Source organism: Arvicola amphibius, chromosome 6 (genome assembly GCF_903992535.2).
Source record: "Arvicola amphibius chromosome 6, mArvAmp1.2, whole genome shotgun sequence".
Classification (NCBI taxonomy): Eukaryota; Metazoa; Chordata; class Mammalia; order Rodentia; family Cricetidae; genus Arvicola; species Arvicola amphibius.
The window spans coordinates 122,203,013-122,229,084 of NC_052052.2; the positions used below are offsets into that span (position 1 = coordinate 122,203,013).

General features: G+C 43.5%; 1 protein-coding gene across 4 annotated transcripts in view; it reads left to right on the forward strand.

Annotated features, from left to right (window-relative positions):
* Positions 1-26,072, forward strand: part of Elmo1 (engulfment and cell motility 1) — a 517,917-nt gene that overhangs the window by 476,821 nt on the left and 15,024 nt on the right. For all 4 annotated transcript variants that reach the window (XM_038333241.1, XM_038333243.1, XM_038333242.1 and 1 more), the window contains 3 exons: positions 1,938-2,101; positions 10,455-10,567; positions 19,774-19,881. In XM_038333241.1, the coding sequence (XP_038189169.1) occupies positions 1,938-2,101; positions 10,455-10,567; positions 19,774-19,881 (385 nt within the window). The remainder of the gene's footprint in view (positions 1-1,937; positions 2,102-10,454; positions 10,568-19,773; positions 19,882-26,072) is intronic.

Sequence of the window (26,072 nt, forward strand, 5' to 3'; positions counted from 1 at the left end):
ACTCTGAGTTTTGTTCTGGTCCTATTTAAAATATCACTTCTTTATTTTAATCTTTGTACCTTTTTCTCTCTTGTACATCCAACCATCCACCAGAAGAGCAAATAACACGGGGAACTGTTACCTCCCTGGCTGCACTCAAAGGCTCCGAAATGGAGAGAGGGTAACCCCTGGGAGCAAAGCACAATAATTCAGTCCTGACCAAATTTAGCCATTGATCATGCTTCATGGCATGAAATGTTTAGAATTTCAAAACTTGTCAAGCATCCCAAATTAACAATTTTGACTGAGTAGAAAAGCAGATGCAGCTAAAGGTCATCTGGAACGTGTCCTATCTCATTATCCTTGGAGCATGAAGCGATGCTTAGATAGTTGGTTCTGATTTCGTTGTAGCCCAGGTTCAGAGCTGCTGATGTGTGGAGGTGTTCCGGGTCCTTTGTCTGAGTGTACACCAGTCGGCCACCCATTCTTCCTCTAAAGGTGATATCAACAGTGTCTGGAATAAAATGTCTCTTCCTGCCAACACAGCCTCACTATCCATCCTTTCCAAATTCCTCTTGATCTTGGGCCTTGTCCCTGTCTCTCATTAGACTGTTAGTTCACAGAGGCAGAGTCTGCATCTGAGTCCTATTTGTTCAACATCAAGTCTATAGTATAGCCACCATGCTTGTTCCCTTGGGATGCTTCTAGATAAATATGTCTCACAAGTCATCAATTTTCCCTGTTCCTCTGTATGTACAGTACTCATATCCTATTCTTTTCTATTGGAGGGAGGAATAAATGAGATGGTGCATAGCAAAGTACTTAGTGCCATATTCATCATAAAGTAGACACACGTATTTAGTTTTTTAAAATATTTTTTAAATTCCCAAGCAGCGCTAAGGAAGGAAAGATGGCCTATGAAGTGGTAGAGTGTTTACAAACTTGAGACCAAATTTCAGCTCTTCTACATACCAAGCTTCTGTGATTGGTATGTGATTAATGTTAAACTCATTTCTTAATGTTCTGCAGCTTAAGTGTCTTCGCAGAGTTGAAGTATTGGTAAAATTTGCTTGTAGATTTAAGTGAGTAAAGGAAGAGATGTGGCACACACCAATATGAAGTGTCTCTCAACGCATCAGGGACTCGGCACATACTCGGTATAGAGTAGCATTTGTTCTCATTTGTAACAGAGGATGAAGGGCAGCAGTAAAATTACTAGCCCTTTGGATCTCTTTGGATCCTCTGACCTTTTTTTTTTTTTTTGCTTTATGTATTTTGTTGAAGATGAATCTGTGTTAATAGAGGCAATGGTTAATGGACTCTTGTAGACTAGACCTGTCCAGAGGAATAAATTACCATGATCTTTTTTTTTCTTGAAGTTTCCAATGTTATATGTCTGTTTTAATATAAGGAACCCTCTGTCTAGTTGCTGACTCAAAGAGAAAGAGTACATGCCCACTTCCAGTTGCATAACCTGTGTGAACACTCAGGCCCTAACAACATGAGGAAGAGGTCTGGGAGGTGTAGGTATCTATACATATCCATTTGCATCGGTGCCAACCAAACCTCACAGTTAATTGTATCACAGCCATTTTCTCCTGGAAGAAGCGATTAATGCAGACTTGTAGCTGTGGTTTGGCCTTTGCTCCTTTCTGACTGTTGTGTTTGTACTGTTTATAGTGTTCTATCAGTACTGTCACATAATATATCGAGCGAATAGGCACACTCCCCTGCCTGTCGCTCCAACCTAGTCCATTTTCTTCCTTGTGGTTCCCACAGCATAAGAGAAAATAGAACTTTTTACATAACGGGAGTTTATCTTTTAGAAAAGCACACTCAAGACTGGCTCTAGAGGTCATACTGTGCACCTGGGGGAGTAAGGGGCTTTTGGCATGGGAGTCTTTTCTGAGCAGGAAAGCTCAGCCCTAGGAGTATAATAACCTTCCTTTCTTTGACAGGTAATGCAGGTGGTGAAGGAGCAGGTTATGAGAGCGCTGACAACCAAGCCTAGCTCCCTGGACCAGTTCAAGAGCAAACTGCAGAACCTGAGCTACACTGAGATCCTGAAAATCCGCCAGTCTGAGAGGATGAACCAGGAAGATTTCCAGTCTCGCCCAATTTTGTGAGTGACCCACATCTGTCCTCTGTCACTGCTACTGACCCCTAGTGGTCTCATGATGTAACTGCAGGACTAGTGGCGAGCTGGTAACCGCTTGGAGTGGGACTTGTGGAGGGGAGCAGCTGTTCCAGGTGATCCCTCGGGGATCTGTAGCTAAAATACACTTGACTTCTTCCACATTTAGACTCTAAACAATGGTGTGTGTATAGGGGATGTCTTCTGTTTTCTCGCATGAAATTGTATGTTCCACCTTTGAGTTGCAAGTGTTATGCTATCCAGAGAGAGGTGCACCAGTCATTAAAGCCTTGAGAATTCTGAGATAGCCTATGTTGCAGAGAGAGCTGTGGAGGTGAGGGATGAATCCACTCTATCCCTAGGGGATGGCCAGTGATTGGCCTCTGAGCATCTCCTGCCACCTTTATGACTGTAAACCAGTGGGCTCCAGGTGGGGAAACAGCAGGGCCCCTTTACAGGGCTTTGCATTAAATGTCACTTGCAACCCTTTCAAAGTCTCACACATTTCCATCCCTAAAATGCTCTGAATCTGGAAAACAAGAATTCCTTTGCTCGCATCATCTCTTCTGAGACCTGACCTGTTTTTCTCTGCTAAGAACCAGATTAGATTCATCGCTTTTATATTTTATAGAAAAGGACACAGGAGTAAGGTGGGAAGCAGGGAATTGCCAGTTATTCATTCCTACTCTGTAATCAAAAGATCAGCAGTGACTTCTGGGATTTTGTATTCACTATCTACTACTATTTGTTCTCTCTCTCTCTCTCTCTCTCTCTCTCTCTCTCTCTCTCTCTCTCTCTCTCTCTCTCTCTCTCCTCTCTTTCTGTGTGTCTCTCTGTGTGCTTTTGATTACATATACACTATACTTTTTTTTTTTTTTTTTTTTTGGTTTTTCGAGACAGGGTTTCTCTGTAGCTTTGGAGCCTGTCCTGGAACTAGCTCTTGTAGACCAGGCTGGTCTCGAACTCACAGAGATCCGCCTTCCTCTGCCTCCCGAGTGCTGGGATTAAAGGCGTGCGCCACCGCCGCCCGGCTACACTATACTTTTTAATGGATGACAACTCACAAAATATCCCTTATTCTGGTTCATTTCCTCACATCTGTGAGGTAGGTACGCATGTTATTCCCAAAGAAGTGGAAGTAGCCTAGGAAAGAACCGGGCCTTCAAACTACTTAACTCCCAGCTACTGCTTCGTCAGACTGGTTCTGCATGAGCAAGGCTGAAAGTAAGTTAAGCAAGTACACAGGTTAGAAAAGCCAGGTGGTGACACGGACGATTTGCTTCCAAACACCACCAGAAACTGCATTAAAACTATAGACTTCAGGGGGCATGAAGTTCATCTGCAGGGGACAGAGAATGCTTCTAGGGGACTTGGTTCACATCACTCTAAACCCCAAGACATACTGTAATACTGGCTCTTATAACAGACCCAGCTCTTATAACAGACCCAGCTCTTATAACAGACCCAGCTGGGATTTTTTTTTTTTTTTTATCATCAGCCAGGAGATAGTCATAGTCAGAAATACCAAAGCAGAGTCGTTGGAGTAACCAGCTAGCTGCTGGGAGATGGCGTGTCTCATCTGTGAGGAAGTGTGGCGCCCCACCCTTTTAGGCCCTACCTTCACAAAATGCTGGATTGTAAGTCAGCAGTTCCAACAAATGTGCAAACAGAAGGACGCTTTATTATGCTTTTGACAATTCTTAAAGCCTAAATGGAGGACTGGAGAGTCGATTAAGTGAAGGCCAAGTGGTTCTAAATTGCTGCCACTCCAGCAAAGCAAGTGACTCTAAATCAGTGCTTGGCCGTGACTATCCCAGGGGAGAATGTCATCCTCAGCCCTGCCCAGGGTGGACGCTGCCCTGCCCAGGGCAGACGCTACCCTACTCTGCCTTTCTTTCTTTACTTGCAAGGCTCTGCCACCATGTGCTGGAGTTTCCTTTTCCTTTATTACAAGAAGCTCTCACCTTGATGTTTCTTGAGACACAATGCTACTGGAAAAACTATGCCCTGCACGGGCGTGACTTTGACAACACTCTTGTCCAGGAGACTAGAAAGCACCAGGCCTCACGGGAACTTTTGGAATATATAACTACAGCAAAGTGAAAACGAGATGTGAGGAACCTTCGGTTTCAATAAGGAGGTCACAGGTGACGGGCCAACCTGTAGCCACAGTCCCTGAAACTAGCAGGCAGGAAGCAGGATATGGTCTGTCCACTGGGGATCTGCTTTGTCTGTTACTGTGATCTTCTAGACGGGAGCTCATTGTGGGAGTGGTTGAAGTGTAAGTGTTGCCAGTGTGACTCATGATAAACAAACTCACCCAAGAGGAAGATCATGCATGCTTATTTTTTCTTTGTTTTATTAGTTTAACAAATAGTAGGCAATCCCTCCGTGGTAGGCTCAGACCAAGGTGCTAAGAAGCATTAGGTGCCTCAGTATCCAATCTTAAAAGTTGGGGAGTGGGGAGGACCCATCTCAGGCTGCTTGGAATTCAGTTACAGGAAGCACATCTAGATTTTGAAAAAGACCCCAGGAATTGCATCTATTCAAGCTCAGTGGTTAAAACGCCAGAGTGGGCGAGCCCGAAGGCACTATTAAGGCTGCCTAGTTCAAACCTTTCACTCCGCAAACACGGTCAGCAGCCTGGCTGCAGCTGAGCACGTGGCCTTCCACCAGCTTTCTAGCTTCTCCAGCTCCGTAGCACTCTCTCCCTCCCACGACCGCCTGCACATCACACATCGCACATCGCACAGTGGCAAACCTCGGCTGGCGCAAACTCCATCGGCTGCATCTTGATAAAAATGGTGATGTATCCCAAGAAGGAAAAAGTTAGCTCCACGTGAAGAAATGTTTGGGGAACAGCAGCCCTGGCTTACTTCCTGGTTCCTGATGAACGATTTCAAAGAGGACATGCTTTTGATTTGCCCCTTGACCAAGAAGATAAGTCCATCCTCGTTATTGGTACAGGCTAACAGAGATGAACGGCTTAAACAGTCCACAAGTGGGTCATTTGGTACTGAGTTGGAAGAAGAGAAGAGACAAGAGCAAAGCAGTAAAACAGGCAGGGAAATGTGCTGCAGCTGGAGGCCAGAGACCAGTTCTAATTTCAGTGCAGCCCTTTGCAAATGTGCCTTCTGCAGAAGTCGCATCGTCCCATCTAAGCCTGCCTTTCCCTGCTCTGGGGAATGAAAACAGTGAAAGCCCTCACAACATCAACCTGCTACAAGGATCCAAAACAATAGTATAGAAAACCGATCAGCGCATGCTCAGCTTATACTCTGCACTGAATAAATGATTACTCTTATTACAAAACACAGAACGTAACAAGTTGTGACCTTAGTAGTATATGAAAGGGGAACCCTGATACTGGTGTGTTTGTATGTTTCTCACATTGTCTAAGAATATACAAGAGAAATAAATGAAAAAGAAAATGTTTTCTTAAAGAGAGAAATAAAGCTGATACAAATATATTACCAACTGCAGCTTTCCTAAAGACCAGCCCACCAGCCTACTGTTTCACTCAAAGCCTATTCCGGTAGGTTTGTCTATATAGGTATACCATATTCAGTGTTCAAACATCCGACAAGTATTTATCAGTGTCTGATACAAGCTGGTCATTGTTCTCTATGATTATGATTCAGCAATAAATAGAACACATAATTCTATTCACCCTAATCCTGGTGGTATTAAATCTTAGAGGTGGAAAATAGATAATATACATGCATGAATATATAATATATGTAAGGTGACAGAAAGTTAAGTGGCGATAGAGTGTCTCCGTTGGGCACGATAAAAGAAATAAAGTATATTTTTAAAGATAGTAAAAGTAGATATCTTTAGTGATCATGATGACATTTGAAGGAAGCTTATATTAGGGATTCAGAGAGCATGCCGTGTAGATATTTGGATAAAGGGCACTCCAAGCAGAAAGGATTACTTGTGAAAGCATCCTGCGGTCACAATAGATCTGAGTTTTCAGTTAACCATGAGGTAAAGTGGCAGCATCAGAACAAGTGAGGACAGCAGCAACAGGAGGTGACCCCAGGACGATATGTAGAACATGGGGCTTTGGTGGAAGCCATTCTGGGTTTGAGAGATGACTAGCATGGAGTTCTGTGTTGGAAACACTCTAAGGAGGCACATTTGGAAGCAAGAAGGCCAGTTAGGAGGCTGTTTTAATAATTTAAGCAAGAGATAATAAGATTAGTTTGTGCTCTACATTAATTATATTTTGGAGAGAAGGGAAGATGATATTTCCTGGTGGATTAACTGTAGTTGTACTTGTATAAAGAGAAGAATCAAGGATGGGCTCCAGATTTGGGACCCAAACAACAACTAGAGGGCAGCACTTGGGAGTGGAGTGATGTGGGCAAGTCCCCAGGAGTTCAGCTCTGAATATGCCAGGCTATGGGATGTCCAGGGAGGCGGTCAGGCAGAGTTTGGAGGTCAGCAGGTGGGTCTAGGCTGGAAATACAAATTCGAGAGCTGTCAGAATGAAAATGGTAATTAAAGCCACGGGTCTGTTTAGTTAAGGAACAGAAGGAGCCCAGGGAATGGTCTCTGAAGGTCTCCAGAACTGAGACATCAAAAGATCAGTTTCCATGAAAGTGCCGTTGTCACGCAGTCTGAAGCGTCTGGAGGGCCCTCCTAGTTTAGAGGTTCTTGAGCAGTAGTTTTCGAACCAAATCTTCCCACTCCTGATTTCTGTAAATGAATTTTATTAAAATTAAGCCACATTCATTGAGTTTTTTGTCAGTCTAGAAGCCCACAAAGCCTAAAACATTTACTAACTGATGCTTTATAGAAAATATTTGCCAAACCAGTGGGGAGAGGTGGCTCAGCTGGGCAGACTCCAGGCTAAGGGCTGACTTCAGTCTAGTGGTTCTGAATGTCTTCTGTGTACTGCACTGGCCTTGCTGAGCCTGGATTAGAATTGTTTTCCGGAGTAGGTAACTAGACCAGCAGTTCTCAACCTGTGGGTTGCTACCCCTCTCACAGGGGTCGCCTAAGATCATCAGAAATATCAGCTATTTACAATTCATAACAGTCGTAAAATTACAGTTATGAAATAACAATGAAAATAATTTTATGATTGTGGGTTACTATCACAGGAGGAACTGTGGTAAGGGTCACAGCATGAGAAGGTTGAGAACCAGTGTCCTAGACCAAACTGCTTTGCACAAACTCGTTTACCATCCCTCCTTTGATCTTTCTCCTTCATTTACATGTCAACCAGTGAACCCATGACCCCAGCCTCAGTGACTATAAGCCAAATATTTCAGAGCGGGGTCACAGCTAGAGTCTTCTTACCTGGCATGCCTAAGAGGTCATGTCTCAGTCATAGAAACACATTGTAAGGGTGTCTGGGCTTTCTTAGTGCCGTGAATACATGGCAGCTGAGTCTAGTTGCAAGGAAACAGAAGACAAAAAATAGTGTTGAAAAGGCTTTTTAATTTCCCTTTGTCCAATCATGTTTGGAGTCTTCAGAGTTTCATTAAGAAGGGAGAAGGACTCCTGTATAAATTCTCGTGGAGAAATATAGATTCACTTCTTTTTAGTACATCTGATGGATTTGGATAAAACCTGTGTGATGATAAGTATATCCAAATTTCACCCAAAACATCATGAAACATCCATTAGAATGTCTCGAAATTTCCTCTTCATGATTCTCATCTCTGCATTTTAATACCTTAAGCCTAACCTATCAAAACTATCCTCAAATGCTGAGTTCCAAACCTCTTCCTCCCTTCCTCTCTCCATCCGCAGAGGATATCTCTCTCCTTCTTTGCCTGATTACCCAGACTTAGAAATCAGAAACAATGATTTATTGCTGTGAGCAGCTGCCCATGCAGTGCTCAGCCTCGTCTCCATTCCAGGGTTCATCAGAGCTTGATTCGCTGAGTCTGTTTTATAGAAGATGAGCCCTGGTACAGTTCTAGTGATCTGAAATCCCGAGCTGAGACCTCAGACACGCGTGCACGGAAGGAAGGCCTTGCGGATTCTGCACGCTGTGTCATCAGTGTGTGTAGCACTGCCACATCACACGGGCCCTAAAGGCCATCTCAGCCACAGATGTGCACAGTTGTCCAATGCCATCTTCTGTGGCTTTGACGGGATGTTCTGACAGAAGCAGCTTAAGGGGAAAGGGGCTTCTTTTGCTCATGGTTCGAGGATAATGTACAGCGTTTCGGGGAAGTTACAGCAATGGAAGCCTGGCAGAGAATGTAGAGCACTGGTGCAGAGCTCACTTTTTTTAATACCCAATCTAGAATCTCACCCCAGGGGATGGTACCGGCCAGAGTAGGCAGGTCTGCCCACCTCAACTAACCTAATCAGACTATCTCCTACAACTCCATCCAGTGATTGCATCAAATTGAAATTTAAGTTCGACTGTCCTATTAGTGCAGTACAAGAGCATCTTGTTATATGCCCGAATCCTTTTTATGTTACTTTTTTCTTTTTTTAGAAAGTTTTCATTTAGTTATTTTCTATATACATTGTTTTGCCTGCATGTGCGTATATGCACCATATGCATACCTGCTGCCCACAGTGGCCAGAAGAGGGCGCCAGATCTCCTGGAACTGGAATTATACACAGTTGTGAGTCACTGGGTGGGTGCTGGGAACCAAACCTGGGTCCTCTGCAAGAGCAACAAGTGTTCACAACTGCTGAGCCATCTGACCCGCCCTACTCACTTTTCTTTTTAAAGACTCACTTTTCTTTTTTCTTTTTCTTTCTTTCTTTTTTTTTTTTTTTTTTCTTTTTTGGTTTTTCGAGATAGGGTTTCTCTGCAGCTTTTTTAGAGCCTGTCCTGGAACTAGCTCTTGTAGACCAGGCTGGCCTCGAACTCACAGAGATCCGCCTGCCTCTGCCTCCCGAGTGCTGGGATTAAAGGCGTGTGCCACCACCGCCCGGCTAAGACTCACTTTTCTTTTTGAGACAGGTTCTCTGTGTATTTTTTGTTCACATTAGCACAAGAAAGATTGGAGTCTATACTCTAAACTTAACCTTCCTGAGGAGTTTCCACATCTGTAGGATGGGAAAACTGACATTAATACTTGCCCTCCAAATGTATTTAAGTCTGCGAGCAGTGACATTAAGTGAGGTGTAATCATACAATGCACAACTCATCTTCTGGGTACTTGCCAATCACAAGTGCCTTGCCCACCTGCAGACCAGAGCAGCTGAGAACAAGTGTCCTGTCCAGGGCCAGAGCAAGGGCATACTCATGATCAAAGCTCATGACCATTGAGCCTTAAGTGAGGTCATAGTGATCATTTGGAGTGTTTAGCTGGGCCAAAGAAAGTGATCACCAAGGTAAATCAGCCATGCCTCCATGGCCAGCCAGTGTTTCCAGACTTCTGCTAGCCTTGTCTCCCTTGGGAGCCATAGCATTTCCTCAGGCAGAGTTCTAACCCCTCCCAGTTAGGAAACTGGGACTCAGATGAGCGATGTGAAATAAGAGTCACAGACAGCCTCAACTGGACCCAAGATTCCTGACTTCTGTTATAGACGGTACTCTAAACAGGGCTTTGAGGGCTCAGCTCTGCGGCTCCCTGTTCAACTTTGACTAGAATATTCTGACTTTACTAGCCTCAGATGCCAGGGTGCTAATACAACTTCATAGTGGTGTAAAAGTTCCTTGAATGTTTAGAAAACCATTGCACTCTATCGTGGAGTCTTTGCAGCATGGTTCATCTGAAACTGAATGACAGCCTATTGGCCTGAGACGAGTAACAAATAATACTAATTTATTCCATCATTATCCCAGTCTCTGTGGGCTGGAATCTAGGACAGTCTTATGGTTCTCATTTGTGAGAGATGGAATAGAAAATAAAAGGTGGCCTTTGCTTAGGATGTAGATGGGTATGGGATATGGCATTTGCATGATCACCCAATATTCATACTTGGTCAGATCCCAAAATTGATGTAGGGGGTTTTTTTTTGCTCATTTTGTTTTGCTTTTTTCTACAGGGGAGAAACTAAGGAATTTATTTCCTTGGACTTTTGCCTAAGCTATATCTGTGACTTTGTAAAAGAAGGGATTTCTCAAACAGCTTTGTTCTGGAGAAAAATCACAAAAGTGGCTGGTACTTTTGTGGATAGTCTGTAAATGTCAGTGTCTCAATAGTGTTGTTTCTACGGGGAACCCTGACCTAGATTTTTCCCAACACCACTTAGAAAAATCTCTAAATGATTCTCTAAAGTGCCAGTTGGTGAGGTCCTAGGGTGTTCCTGAAAGCAGGCACTCAGACTTTCTGCCCATCAGCCCTCAGTGCTACCCACCGGGGACTGTTTCTCAAGGTGCAGTGTAGAATGTGATGTGTTTGTCCTCTAATAGGGAACTGAAGGAGAAGATCCAGCCAGAAATCTTAGAGCTGATCAAACAGCAGCGCCTGAACCGCCTTGTGGAAGGAACCTGCTTTAGGAAACTCAACGCTCGTCGGAGACAAGGTACTGTTTAGGAGCTCACTACACAGGCTGAGACGATAGTAACTTGTTCCTAGGTAATCAAAAGGCATGGTGTCATTTAAGGACAGCATTTGCTTGAGACGAGATGGCAGTCTAGGTAAGACCATGTTTCATGTGTAGGGAGAACCAAAGTGCAAAATGACCAAAAGAGTTGTGGATCTAAAAAGCTGTTCTTTGTCATTTGATTCTACAAGGCTACTAGTGGTGGTGCTGACAATTGCTAAAACATGCTGTGAATCACGCATGTGCAAGCCTGTTCACTCAGTGTGGTACTTACATAGCCACGGGCCACATACCAGTTAACAGGGGACTACACATACAATGGTGGTCACTAGGAGCATTCTACCACCTTAGTTTGTATTAAAATGCACTGTGTGACAGTCACGTGACGGAATCACCTAAGGTTTCTCAGAACCTAGCCCCATTGTTGAAGCACACATAACTAGATAAATGCAATTCATCCTTAGAGTAGCCCTGTGAAGTACATAGTGTGACGGTGCACATTTGCACACAGCGAAACAGGGATCCTGCAGATTGCATAACTTGTAACGTTACAGAAGAGCTAGGCGTTCATCCTCTAAAGCTTCAGGCCCTTCCTTCTAGATTTTACTTTTAAAGTGTCTGTTTTGTTTGTCCTTATTGTACTTGTGTCTATGTGATTTATGTGTGGGTGAAGGTATACAGACTCCATGGTGCACATGGAGGTCTGAGGACCACATTTGTGAGTCTTTTCTGCCTCTGTAAATTCGAGGAATTAAGCTCAAGTCATTAGGCCTGCACAACAAGTGCCTTTCCCCACCTTACCCACGTCCTTCCTTTGCATGACACTCTTGCACCATCAGGCAAACTGTCACTGTCCGCTTGGATCTTGGTCCTTGCAGCATGGGTGGGCCATTCCCTCAAACTTTTCATACCGATGCTGTTCCCACTGGGGGTATAAGCAGCGGCAATTTAAAATGAGATAGAATCCATTTTCAGAATCTTTCAAGATGGATTTCTGAATTGTCTCTGATTTCTGACCTCAAAATGTCAACTCAAAAAAAGGTGCCGGTAGGCCAGGCACACTAGACAGGAAACAGCCCCAGCTGTTTCTCTGCTTTGATTGTTTCTTGCTCTCTTGACACGATTCTGATTGCACCAAGTATTCATGTCATACTGTCCTAGAAGAAAACAGCTGGGAAGCAGAACCGAGAAATAAGGTTTGGGAAAGGGTAAAGAAATTGAGAAAGAGCTGGGCAAAAGCAGAGGCCTTAACAACTGTGCTAAGAACAGATATTAGTTATGAGCTGGGGAGACTCTGGCAGGTAGTTCTGAAACCCAGCGGATGCCTCGCTCGGATGCAGAGCTCCCCCACTAATGATAGCAATCAATTTGTGTTTGTGCCCATCTCTCTGGCCATTTGCTTTAACGGCTCTGTGCTGAGTGTTCAGTAATTGAAATATGTTGATGCTACCACTGAAAATTACACTGAAGGATTTCAAAAAGCAGAACTTCCTGGAGTAAGTGTGGAGCTTTTGGAGAGGATGTGAAGCCCTGACAAAGAGCTTTGTACAGGCCTGGGAAGAGCATGGGGACAGACCAGTGAAAGGCTAAGCTGGTCCTGCCACTGAGAAAGGTTTGCATTATAAAAGAAGAGAGAACTCATCCCCTAAATCTAGCCCTTGAAGAATGAGCCCAGGCCCATTGCTCTTTGCATTCCTTGTGCTGTGGGCATCAGGTTCAAGTGAGACATTATACCACAGTGCTAAGGGTTGGCTGTCCTTGTCCAGATATATAGACTTGAGCAGTTTTTAATCACTATCAATACCTGTTTGTTAAGATTTTTTTCAAGAAATAAAGGCAGTTGGAAATGTAGCTCCTAGAAACAGAGCCAATAGGAGCACTGTTCATCTGAAAAATTGTGTTAAAAAATAAAATAAAAACAGGTCCAGGAGAGAGAAGACTTGGTCATGAACTTCTTGACTCTGCAACTGGCTCCATTAGTGTCTTCAGGCAGACATCTGATGTCCGAAAACCCTACAACATGGGAGTCTAGCATTCCTGGATCTGAGAACTATTAGCCAGATAGTTAGCTGTATGACCTCATCTCCTTATTGTCCTTGGCACATCAATATCCAGGATATATGGACCCATAAACATAACTTAAAACATTTTCTTCTTGTACTTGAGATTGGGCAAAAGACACAGAAGTATTTAGAATGGGGAAAGCACATAGAGACACTTAAGAGCTGACTCCTAGTACTTACAATTACACTGAACCTTCCAGTCCACTACACTATTTGATATTTCTAGGCTGACGTGGATTGACTCTACCAGAACCTTTGTATCTAGATAAGATAATTACAGATTCTTGTCTTAAAAATATTTAGCCCTCATTGTTAATGGACTTTATGATGAACAAAAGCATTAGTATCGAACTGATGAGTTAGTAAAGATCTGGACAGAGTGGGGTCAGTTTGATACAAGATTCTCCTTCTGGAAGCAGAAAAGCCTGTTGGTTAACTCTGGTTACCGGCCCTCTGCCTGCACTGCTTGAGTTTTCCCATCGCTTCTTCAAAACACGGCATTTAGTTTTGTACAGCCTAGTAGTAGGCTGGAACTTAAAATCGATCACGACTCCTACAAGTAGATGTGTATTCAAGGAGACTTCATCACAGATTAGGTCTGGTATGCTTTGTGTAGGAACCCAGGCCTTTCAAATTACCTCACAGTGAAGAGGACACAGATGAGCAGATTGAGTCGTTAAGTTTACAGGAGAAAATTTAAGAGCTTCCAGGCTCACAGAACTGGAAGGGGAGGAGTTTGAAAAGCATCTTTTCCTTTGCTACATTTTGTCAGAATGCCTGGCAGTTGCATCCCGTCTCATCCTCTCTCATCCAAAAGTGATGCAAACAAGACAAGTCTGGGCTTCTGGAATGCCTGGCCACAGTAGACCTGAGAGGCAGAAAATTATGTGATACATATTAACCTGTCTTGAGGTCCAGCCTCCCCACTCCAGACTGGGTAGCTGTTGGCAACCTACTCATCAACCCGGTCTCTTTTCCTCCTCTGTTACACAAGGATGGTATAATTTCCTACATCAAGTAGGTAGTTGCAAGGGTTAAGTAAACTACCTTTAGCACTTAGTATGATGGTTATCAAACATTCAAGCCTACTCTTATGACTATTTGGGGTTATAGTTACTTGGCATATAATTTTTAAACCCAAGAAGCACACTATTGGATGTCTCATGCCTGCTTCTTGCTTTCTGTTCTGACGACATGTAAGGCTCCACCCACCATGCTTCTCGTCCCATGTACTCCTGACGAGGACAGCAAAGATATGTTCTTAAAGGTTGTCTATGGTACAGCTATTATTGCTTCATGAGACTGCAATCTTCAACATTTCCCTCTACTTTCTACTTTTTGGAAATTCAGTTTTCTCAGAATTCTTGCACTGAGTGGTCTTGATAACCCCAGGGCTAAACACTATAGAATCATTTCAAGAAATGATACATAAAGCTTGCTTCTCACTAAAGATAGTTGGTATATTCTTGTCTCAAAGTGCCAACATGACCGAGTAATCTCAGAATTCTATGCTAGATATAACGTATCTCCCTACTTCAGTCAGCAAGGCCTTTGTACCTCACATAAGTCTTGCAGCCCTGTCAGAACCCCGGAGCCAAATGGATGAGTCAGGTGCAGCATCTTTATCAAACCTTCCGGGCAACAAGCTGCTTCTTCCTTTTGTTTTAATTACATTTCTCTTTTGGTGTTTCATGAAACCTAATTAGCTCGTTTTAACAAAAAGTCAGGTATTTCCGTTTGGATAAGAGAAAACAGTTGAACTTTGAGAAAGGCATTCAGTGGATCAAAATAATGAGTGGGCACCATTTCAAACAGGTGGAAGGGTAAATAGGGGGTGGAAAGGGTCATGTTCTCTGACTGAACGAGTGCTGCTAACCAGCCCTGTGGAGAATGCAGGATGGATCCTTCCTGTATGTTTTACTCATGAAGTGAAGGCTATCACTTTGTAGGTGAAGAACAGAGAGCTTTCCATTTATTATTTTGCTCAAGGCTATCACAGAGTGCCAGGACCGGGTGTGTAACCAAGGTCTGTGTGTTCACCCAGTATCCATTTGGACCAGCAATCTTGCTGAGTGTGTGAGAGTTATGGACTCAGAAACTAGCAAAGGACACACTGCCTCTAAGGAGGCAGCATTCCAAATCCACACACAGTCTCTGGTTTTGAAGAGCATCCAGTGGATTGGGAAGTGTTTGAAAGGCAGAACGACCTTCACCGTCACCCACAGCTGCCATACCCTTCTGAACCAACAGAGAAACTTGTGGATCTCATCACTGGGAAAGAGACGTTTCCTTTTCCAGGCACTGTCCAGATCTGTTCTTTGATACAGAAAGGCTGAATCTTAGGCAAGATGTGGACTTTCTGAACACGATGATTTTGTTTAGTTTAGGGCATCCTAGTAAGACCAAATATTCTGCTAGCAGTGCTCTAACAGCGTAGGTTAGGAAATGCTTCCCCACTTCTGTGACAAGGGATTCCCAGAGCCTGCTACCAAACACGACTCTGCACCCAACACCAGGAAGTTCCCTGTTTCCAAAGCAGAGTTGATCAGACTCAATTCCTATGCCTCATATAACATCCAGCATGTCACACCACTAATAGTAACTATTACCCGATGACCTGGTCTCCTCTGAAGACCAAGAGTCATGATTACCATACCTGAGGCTAAGTTGGCAAATGAAGGAAAAATTTTAATTTGTTTTCTTATTGGATAAAACAGATACAGATCACTTTGACTGTTGGACAGTGTTATAGTAATTTCACTTCTCAGTGATTTTTAGCTTATAGCAATCCATGTAGCATCATAAATAGCTTTAATCAGACCTTCTTCCCAGGTTTATGGGCTGTCCTAGTTAGCATTAACTGTCATCCTTACATAGCCTACAGACATTTGAGAGTAAAGCCTCACACCCGGAGAATCACCGAGATCAAACTGACCGATGGGCATCTCTGTTGTTTGTGGAGGACTGTCCTGATTGATGTAGGAGAGCTCAACCCACCATAAACAGCACCGTCCTGAGACAAGTAGGTAGTCTCATGCTATGTAAGAAAGGTAGCTAAGTATGAGCCTGTGAACAAGCCAGAGAACAAGCCATTGCAGTGGTTCCTCCATGATTCCTGTCCAGCCATTGATTTTCCACAATGATGGATTGTGACATGGATATGTAAGGCAAATAACGCTCTCCTGTAACATGAAGGGGCCTGCTTGTTGGGGTTTCCATCCCGCCCCATACCCCACAGCCGGCAAGCCCCAAAGAAAATCACACAGAGAGTCTGCATTAATTATAAACTGATTGGCCCATTAGCTCAGGCTACTTATTAGCTCTTGTAGCTTATATTAACCCATTATTCTTATCTATATTAACCACGTGGCTCGGTACCTTTCAGCTGGGCAGGTTACATCTTGCTTCTCGGTGGTCTGGGCTGGAATGGGAGGAATGAGCTTCCTCCTTTTCAGCATTCTCCTGTTCTCATCTCCCAGCCTCTACTTCCTGTCTGGTTGACCTGCCTATAACTTTCTGCCTGGCCAATCAGCGTTTTATTAAAATGCATGATTGACAGAATACAGACAATTCTCCCACACCACTCTCCCACCCACCACAGGTAGCTTTTGTTAGGGTGTTTTATTACAGTACAGAAAAGAAACAAAAATATGGGCTCTGAAACCAGCTACTCCCTCTGATCCTTAACAAGGCTAAGGAGGATAGAGGAAGGAAAGAAAAGAGGGACCTATGACAGAGGAAAGGAGAAAAGAGAGAAAGACAAAAAGACAGTATGAATAAGAACAAAGGAAAAACTTGAAGCAGAAAATTGCCTCCATATTTTCTAGTTTGGAGTTGGAAAGACAACTGTTAATATATTCTAATTTGTATTGACTACAAGGCCCCCATATTAGCTCTCACATTCTCTGTGGATGCTAGTAAACAATCTTTGATAATGTTCTCATTGCTTCTTGCTAATTGCTTTTAATGACGAGATCCACTCTTCTATTGCCCAAAGGGATTGAGGAACTCATAGCATCATGCTGAGTCTTAAAAGGAAAATGCACATTTTTTTTTTCTCACAAAAGAAAACTACAAATCAGGCTGCTGCTGTTGACTGGCACAGATGTCTCTACCACTGTGTCCGTGTGCGGTGCTGGTGGGCGTGGGCAGCTTCACTCCCCTCCAAAGCCCAACCTTTGAGACAGAATTATGCAAGTCATGATACCTATCAACCAAAGGGCTGCAACTTGCATCTCAGAAGAAAGATGCTACCTTAGCATCTTCACATTTGATCACAAATCAAGACAAGCTTCTCAGCCTCTTCAACCCCACCTTCAATGTTCTGTAATCCATCCAAACTTCTTACTTGCCAAGAATCACAGTAGCACATTGCCATCATCAGGCATGCACAGACCTTTTTGCTCTTGACCATTGTAGCAATGGACAGAGTAAGGGGAATTTGTGTAGAATAAGAGAACAGGCTAGGGGTAGGAAGAAAACCAGGGAAAGGTGATGTCTTAAAGGTAATTTAAGTCTCTGAAAGGAAGAAGTACTCTTTTATTGTGAAGCAGACAGTCAAGCCAGAGTTTCAGGTAAGACTTGTGTGTTTCTTTTAAATAAAGCTTCTATCCAACTTTGCAAAGTAAGTGGTCATTTTTGTCAAGGGATAAATAAGAGATAGTCACTGTTCTGTATTGGTTTATTGATTAAGAATGCATTATGTAAGCAAGAGAAATTCCCCCATTCCTCTCTAGATTGTGTTTGTCCCTACTTCCCAGCCCTGGACACAAGCATTTATGTGGTCCACCTCTCTACTGCCACCAAGAATTGAGGGTCCGAGTTCAGTCTCTCATGTCTACCCTTACGTAATGACTTCTTGTTATTCCTGAGGAGTACTAGATGCATTGCTAACTTATTGGAAATACTTTTAGATAACTAATTTATCCTGAAAATGTAAGCAGCAATTTAAAAGTTAATCTATTTTATAGATGAATATACATTGTACAGTTCATTTCATATTGTGTTAAACTAGTTCACTTTCTTAATTCTTCTCATCAGACCTTATTGAATGTAAATGATCACTGCACCATATTGACTTATTGCCTTCACATAGTACCACTGAGTCACGGGATAGCTCCGGGATGCAAATATATTATTCCTCTAAAGAACAGACAGATCTTAATCAACAGAAAAGCTGAATATCCCAGTATCACACCTCACTGGCCTCTTTCCGCTCACCCTTTAGTCATTCACTTGGTCCCCAAATCCACTCAGGGAGCATACCTTACAGCACATTGTGGCCATCATAGTCCGTGTAGACCAGGCCATAGGCCATGTGTTCCTTGTTTGCAGAGAGGACCACCATGTCTTGTCATGTCAGGTCTCTAACAGTTCTGTGACTCTCACAACACTTGATGTCCTCCAGATTTCATAATTCTTTTTGTAAATTCCATCTCAGCTCCCCCAAATGCATTCTTCTCATGGAAACCCAGTAATTTTCCATTAGCAGATTACAATGGCTGTGAATTAGTGAGGGAATGACTTGCTTCGCTCTCTTTAAAGTCTGCTCCATAACCACCTGTGATTGCTGTATATATAAAATGACTTTTGAATAGTTGGCAAGCCCTGATAATCGAATGATCTTCTTCTTCCTTTTCAATAGTTGTGTTTGCTTTCACCACAGTTCAGAGTCCTGTAAGTTCAAGGTTGCCATGTTCTGATACAATCAGGGATTTTTAAGTGTTAAGTTTTGTGTTGTTGTTGTTAAGTTCTTTTATACACGAGGGGGGCAAGAATCACAGAGACCATTTTATCAGAGTAGGTTCAAAATAATTTGGAACTTCAGGGACAGTATTAAAGGGATTTGACCAAGACCATAGGGTGAGCCAGGGGCACGAACATACAAAGAGGCTGGTAGGGCACAGATGCTGTGTACCTGATGTGCTTCAACCAAGTCTCCTTGAGTCTTCATTTTCCAGTTTTGCCAACAGTTGTGCAACCATCTCGTACCCAGAACTTTACTGAAGCCTTGGGACCATAGCCATTATGAAGACAGTGGTTGGCATCCATATACTTCCCAGGCTAACAAGGAACCTGGAGTCTCTTGTCTGACCAGCAGTTGTTCATGGTACATCACGTAGGGAATGTTGCCTACTTTGGGTCCACCAAGGGAGCATTCCATTGGATTTCTTATCTTGGGTCTTACTGTAGGGAACATTAAGATGACTAATATGTATATACCAAAAATGTCAGCCCATGATATTAATGGTGCAGATAATTTCTAGAGAAGCTCAGTTCATAATGGTAAGCAGAGAAGCCTTTCTGGAGGACCCACCATCTAATTGAGCCTTTGCGTCTGTACAAACATTGCAGTCATGGTTCAATTTCCCAATCTGTAAATCTGTAGGTCTATAAAAGTGTTATGTGGCTCCTTCCCCCTGCCGTGGTCTTGCTCACATTTTCTCATTACATTTGAGAGCGGAGGGGATAAAATTGTGGGAGTTCAGTGTGAGAACCACACTAAAGCTTCGGCCTTTCTCATCCTGCCACTACTCTGAAGTGGTTAGGAAGGAGGCTGCTTGTGAATACCTTCATTCTTTCCGTAAATTCTGAATCATTCAGATGATTTATCACGAATCCCACCCCCATGTGCATCACTCGTGTCCTGATAATTCATGCACAGATCATGGATGGGCTCTGTTAGCACCAAGGAACAGGTGTAAGCACCAACTAAAGATGGCTGTGTGTATACAGTCGACTCTGCAGGCTGGAAATCAAATTGGAAGCAGCTTGAGGCCCCAAAAGCTGTTCTTCTTCACTGCTCTCCTACTTTGCCCAGCTTCCGTGGCTAAGGACTAGCCCCGTCGGTGGTTACAGGCACTGATGAACCTCTTGGAAAATACCTTGTCATTGAGATAGGTTTGGTGATATCTCCTGTGGTCACCAATGTTTGCAGAGCAGGGTGGGTGATACTGAAATACCCAAATCAAGGGGGCTTACCATTCAGGACACTAAAACCCATGATTTCTTAAGGTCCAAAATCAAATAAGTCATTTTTCTCCTCTAAGTAGCACTAACAGCATGGCAATATATTTGAAAGCTAGAATCATTAACACTGTGCATGTCTGTTTTTCTCCTCAGACAAATTTTGGTATTGCCGGCTTTCACCAAATCACAAGGTCTTACATTATGGTGACTTGGAAGAGAGCCCCCAAGGAGAAGTGCCCCATGATTCCCTGCAGGACAAATGTAAGTGGCTCCCTCCCTGGTACAGCACACCTGAACTTTGATAGGTTGGTTATATTTCATTCCTGGCGTACCATGCAGAGAACTCTTGGCTTCAATGAACCTTTTGAACTTGACTAATCCCTGAATTTCAGCCTGAGCATTTCCGTCAAGTGCACGGCCTGGAAGGATTTGAGGCTCGGGGATGATCAGGGCACATGTCAGAGGAATTCTCACACACCTTTTTCTGTCTACTTTGGATAGTATGTATCTAGGGCTGTTTCAAGGAGCTAGAAACATATAAACCTGAATTTGTTAACTGTATTTTGAATAGCCTGTGAAATAGTTTTTTTTTTTTTTTTATAACAACCTCTACCACCTATGACTTAATGTGTTCTGTAATTACAAAGTGGAGCTAGTGAAAGACTCAAGTACTACTTTTGAGCACTCAGATATTTTGGGAACTTAGGATAAATGGCTTTCTAGAAACACAGTAGTCCTCCCAGATATGTATTATTTCTGTTCATTAGCCTTTGCCATCTGCTTTGTTTTAACACATGATTTTGAAGAGATCGTTACACGTGAGATCGTTTTAATCCAATACTAAACCAGGTACCAAGAACTAAGGCTCAGTGCTCAGTGTAGAGACTAAAAATTATTAAAACTGCATTGAAAATGCCAGGGTGGTGAATTAATTTGGAACAGAAACAAGACAGAAGTAATATATCCTTGGAGAACACTCTAGTCAGAGAAATCAACCAAGGGCCAGCTATCATGACATGCTTAAATAACCTTCAGAAGTACCATCGATCTTGCTGTGTTTAGATAGGCATATCCCAGGCATTGCCTTTGACCTCTGACCACCTGCTGTCTCACATCTGCCCTCCTGTCACCCCAGGGCCCGTGAAAGTCAAATCTGAACTGCCTGCTGTACTGCTCTAGACCACAGGAAGCAAAAATAAACCATGAATAGGAAACTTCCTGACACTTTCAGACTGTGCTGACATCTCAGGCAGAAAGTCTAGAACAGTTTCTCTCCCTCCAGTTTAAAAATGGGACAGTCTGGCCTTTGTAGTGTCATATAGTCCATTCCCATCTATACAAGAACTGCTTTCCCAGCATGTATTATTGATACCCACAGCAGGAAAAAGTAATCTAAAACCCACAGCTGCAGGCTGTGCCTCCCCAACACAGGCTATGCCCCCCCCCAGCACAGGCTGTTCCCCCAATACAGACTGTGTCCCCCAACACAGGTTGTGCCCCCACAACACAGGCTATGCCCCCTAACACAGACTGTGCCCCTCAACACAGGTTGTGCTCCCCAACACAGGCTATGCCCCGAACACAGGCTGTGCCCCCCAACACAAGCTGTGCCCTCAACACAGGCTGTGCCTCCCCCCAATACAGACTGTTGTTCTATCCACACCCCAATACTGTCTCTTAGGCTTCTGCATGAAGCTAAGGGCCCTCTGGTCAGAGGTGACAAGGCTGAATCAGCCTGTCACCTGATGCCGGGCCTGTGTTTCTCCAACTGTGGACCTTAGAAAGTGGAACCCAGGGGGCCTCACTCAGACCTTACAAAGGAGAAACACTGCTGTGAGAACTGGGGCCTCCAAGTGGCTCTGGTGCACTCTCAAGTTTTACAGATATTAATGTAGATCTTGCCGAATATGGCTCCATGGTACATGACTTTCACCAAAAAGTCCTTTAAAAAAAGATGAAAATATGTTGTCAACTTGTGATTTTTGGAAGAAAGAATGTTAAAAAGCTAAACTTTAACTAAGATTTTAGTATCACTGTTTTTTTCATCTCACCCTCTCTCTCTCTCTCTCTCTCTCTCTCTCTCTCTCTCTCTCTCTCTCTGTCTCTCTCACACACACACTCTCACACAGTAAGAAAGGCTTAATCGTAAAATTAAGGACAGGCCTTTCTGCTCATTGAAATAGCTGTGTGAAGAACACACCCTGGTGTTCTTTTTTCTTTACTCTCTGTTAATTGGTAAAAACCATCTCATGAGCTAGGAAGTGTTCATAGCCAGTGATCTGGAAGAGCGTTAGAAGTTTCTGGTGGCCAAAGTAACTGCAGCTGCCTAGGACATCTCCCCCTTCTATGCCTGGCCAAGAGATGGAGGAAGGTCTCCGGGCTGAAGAATCCACCATACTCCTGAGCCCACCCAGAGAATCTGTTCTCTGCTTACCGAATGTATAATTTGTCCTCATACCTACAGATATATAATCCACTTCTCAACTTGAACATGGGCATGTAACTGGCAATTTGTCAGTGTTAGGCACAGTGTACCCAGTTCCTTAGAAAACCAGCAGCCCTACACCTAGAGAAAATTCTAGCGGTTGACTAGCACCTGAACCCCATAAAAGGGCAGTTACTGGGCTTTCCCACAGAACAAGGCCCCTCACCTCCACAGCCCCAGAGTTGAGCAAACAGCTGGGTGTGCAAGGAGACCACCTGGTTTGGGTGGTCGCAGATGAGCGCAGCCAGAACTGGGAATCTCCACTCTCCACACAGGTTTTGGTAATGGTCATGGGCTGACATTAGTTCTGGGAGAAGGTAGCAGTCTTCCTCCCAAGAATGCCTCCGACAGTCTTGTCCCTCTTTTTCCTGTGACCTTTAAAGTCCGTTGATGCAGAATTCCAAAGACTATATCACACCTTATCCCTTACAAAGAGAGGTAGAAATTATATAATTTTAAGGGTGTGTGTTTGTCTGGGGAGAGTGGGTTGGTAAGATTGTATCTATCTGTGTAAGGGTCAGAGAAGGGGGCAAAATCATATAATAAAGCGAAATAAAGTTGTGTGTCTAGGAAAGCCCTGCCCTGCCCTGCCCTGCCCTGCCCTGCCCTGCCCTAGGGAACTAAATTTGCAACTTCAAGCACACACACCTGTGTTTTCTTCTGTGCCAGTTCTACATTCTGCCTGGGCCCTTAAAAACAGAAAATGTATTCCACTAGAAAAAAAAACAAGTGAGAGACATTGAAACACTCAGGCCTAAATGGGATGTCTCCATCAAATCCCTCCCCTCAAAGCTCAGGGAATCCAGCAGAAGAGGAGAAGAAAAGAACGTAAGAGCCAGAGAACACAAAGGAAATAAGGCCTTCTAAACACATGAGGACCAAGCACATATAAACTCACAGAGACGGAGGCAGCATGCCGAGAACCTGTATGGCTCCACACCAGACGGGACCCTAGAGATGAAAAGAGTGGATACGCGCCCCACCCTTAACCCAGAAGCTCTCTCCAACTGATAAACACTTGCAAATAAAAATTTAGTTTTCTTCAAGGAAATCTCATTAGGGAAACAAACTACTCTTAAGGATAGGCTGAGTGCCCAGCCAAAGATGCCAACAAGAAATGACCTCACTGGCATCTTTGAAGGTTCCTTGTCTGTGCTGTGGCAGGACTTTTCCCTTTCTCTTCTTTTTCAATCTCTTTTATTTATACTGTAGGTCCTTTGCATATCTATTGTGGCTCCTGGGTTTGTGTTTTGATGGGATTCTTGAGTGTGTGAATGAGTGAATCTGTGTCTACATCTGTTTCTTATATCTTTTTCTGGGCTCTTTTGCTTCTGTTTGCTTTATCCTATTATTTATGTGTTTGTTTTACTTTATTTTATTTCATTATTATTCCTTTGATGCCTGTTTGTTTTCTAATGAGAGACAGAATGAGGATGGATCAAGATAGGAGGGGAGGGAGGAGGAAATGGGAGATGTAGAGGGAGGGGAAACTGTAATCAAGATGTAACTTATGAAAAAATCCATTTTCAATAAAGGAAAAGAAGAGAAAAGGATCATTTCCCGTAATTAATGGTAAAAGTCATTGCCTTGCCATGTATTTTTGTCTTCTCCTGAGGCAGGGGGAATTATCTTCCACCCTTGAGTTAACCAGGGCTAAATAGTAAGATATTGATGAGTCAAATGGTTCAACTGGACCTTTTACTACAGCTAGTATTAGGGAGGACTGAAGGAATCTTCTTAGCCGTCTTCTCCCTTAAGCATTGAGCCAATGCTCTCCATATTCTTCCTAATTGCTAGGAAACAGGGCCCTTGAAAAATCCACATCTCCCCGCATCCCTTCTCACTCTGCTTCCCTGCCAGGGCTTTCAGGCTATGCTGTCGTCGCCATCACTCCCATTAAACATGAGACTCATTTGCTTCCTAGCCACGCTTGGTGCCCCTCAAGGCCTCAGTTTGAAAGAATCTAGGCCAGTGTTCTTCACCCCCACCTCAGGGAAAAGCACAGGCCAATGCCCTCTTCAAAGATTAAGCCTATTATAGGGGATGAGGCTAGCAGCTGACAGCCAGGGAAAGTGGGGGATTTGGGTCATGAAATCGCAGTGAAGAATTTCGGTCTTTCCGTCTACTGAAGAGAATTAACGCAGATTATTGGTAATAGGAATAATGGCAGGTGGCATTTGCTAAGTGCATAATGTATGCTAGGCTCTGTGCTCAGAGCTTACATAAGTTATCTACCGTACATCCCGAAGGGGCATTTCATCCATATTTTATAGATAAGGAAAGCGAGGTAGAGAAGCATTAAGTATAGCTAGTTGACAGTCATGGGTTAGTAAACAGTGAGATAAAAATGTTTGCAGGCAGCCAAACAGCTCTACAGCCAATTTTACTTTACCATTTTCCTGCCTGAACTAAAAATGGTCTGGAACTCTGAGAGTTTACGCCTAAAGTGGTAGAACAAGAAGCTGAATGAGCCCCCAAAGCCTTGGTTTCAGGTTACAAAGGCACAGCATGGACCCCCACTCGGTGCTGTGAGACTGATCTGCTAGGTTAGGGAGAGCAGGCTCTGTACTAACTATTGGCGCGACCTGCCTCCACCCTCTCTCCTGCCACAGAAATGTCTACTGAAGATACCTGCCCACAGCAATGTCTGCACACAGCATGTACCAAAGGCATAGAGCTGCCTCCTGGAGAAATTTTGCCCTGATTGGCCCCAGGAAAACAAAGCTAGAAGTGTTCTCATCGCTGTGGCCACATTTGTTTTTCAGTATTATTTGTTATTTAAATCGTAATTAAAGTCTCTTCTAAGATACTAGCAAGGAGTTTCCTGAATGTGCTTGGAGTGAAGCCCACATTTATGGCTGTTTTCATTATGATGCTGACACCTTCCAAATCCAAAGGTGGCTTAGGAAGGGAGCATAGAACACTAAGACCAGATCTGTCCCTGGCTAGCTGAGTGATACCATGTAAGGGGTTCTTCTCGAATGCAAAATGGTAGTGAATGACAGTCCACCCCAATCCTCCCTAATCTGAGTAATTATGAGACGGAAGGTGTACCCCAGAGTAAGGGTGCTTGCTGCTTCTTTCTCTGATGGCCTCCTGCTTCTTCCAGCTCTGTGCCCTACTTCTTTATCTTTCTCCCATGTCAAAAGACAAAATCAAAAAGCTAGCTTGGCTTTGAAGCCCTTGTGAGCTCCCCATGGTGTGAGTATGAGCCCTTGGTTTCTGCCCCTGGACCAGAGGACACTGGTTATGGCTCTCCCTGTGTCTAATCCTCCAGTGCAGCTAGAGAAAAGCTATGAAAAGAAAGAAAGAAAAAAACAGCTTTTCAAAGGGACTGTATTTTTAGCATTTGTGTTTTCTTTTTAGTCATAATCCCATGAGCGGCACAGTACCTTATCTCCCTGATAGAGGACAATGGATATTTAAATATAAAATATGTACAGTCACAATATCCATTGAAAAGAGATTCCCTTCTGTGAAGCCTTTGCATTGAGGAGTCAAAAGACTGATCCATGACAGTTTTGTATTTTCCTGGTCCCATTTTACATGTTTTCAAAGCCAAGGGGTAACTCACTTTTGCAGAAGATAGACACTGTGGAGTTCATTAAGCATTTCATATCTTATAACAAAGGATTCTCTACAATATACTTGTGATTCAAACTCCTGATGAAGCTTTAGGAGGATTTTTGAATTGCTTTGCTAATTAGATTTAAAATTCCCTTCCGTGTCTTCATTGCAAATACAACCAGCTTCTCCTAGTGTTCAGATACGCCCTGCAGACAGATCAACCAGGTAGGCAGCAAGGCTGGTCCTTGGTTATGAAAATGGACTTGTGAGACCTGAAACCAGTGTTCAAGGTAGGCTCAGGAATCTTAGCACCCACTTACAAGATTTCTAATCAGAGGAGGTCGGGGGAGGGTCAGAAAGAAAAGGCATTGAGATCTGGGGCTGAATCGGTCAGGAGAGG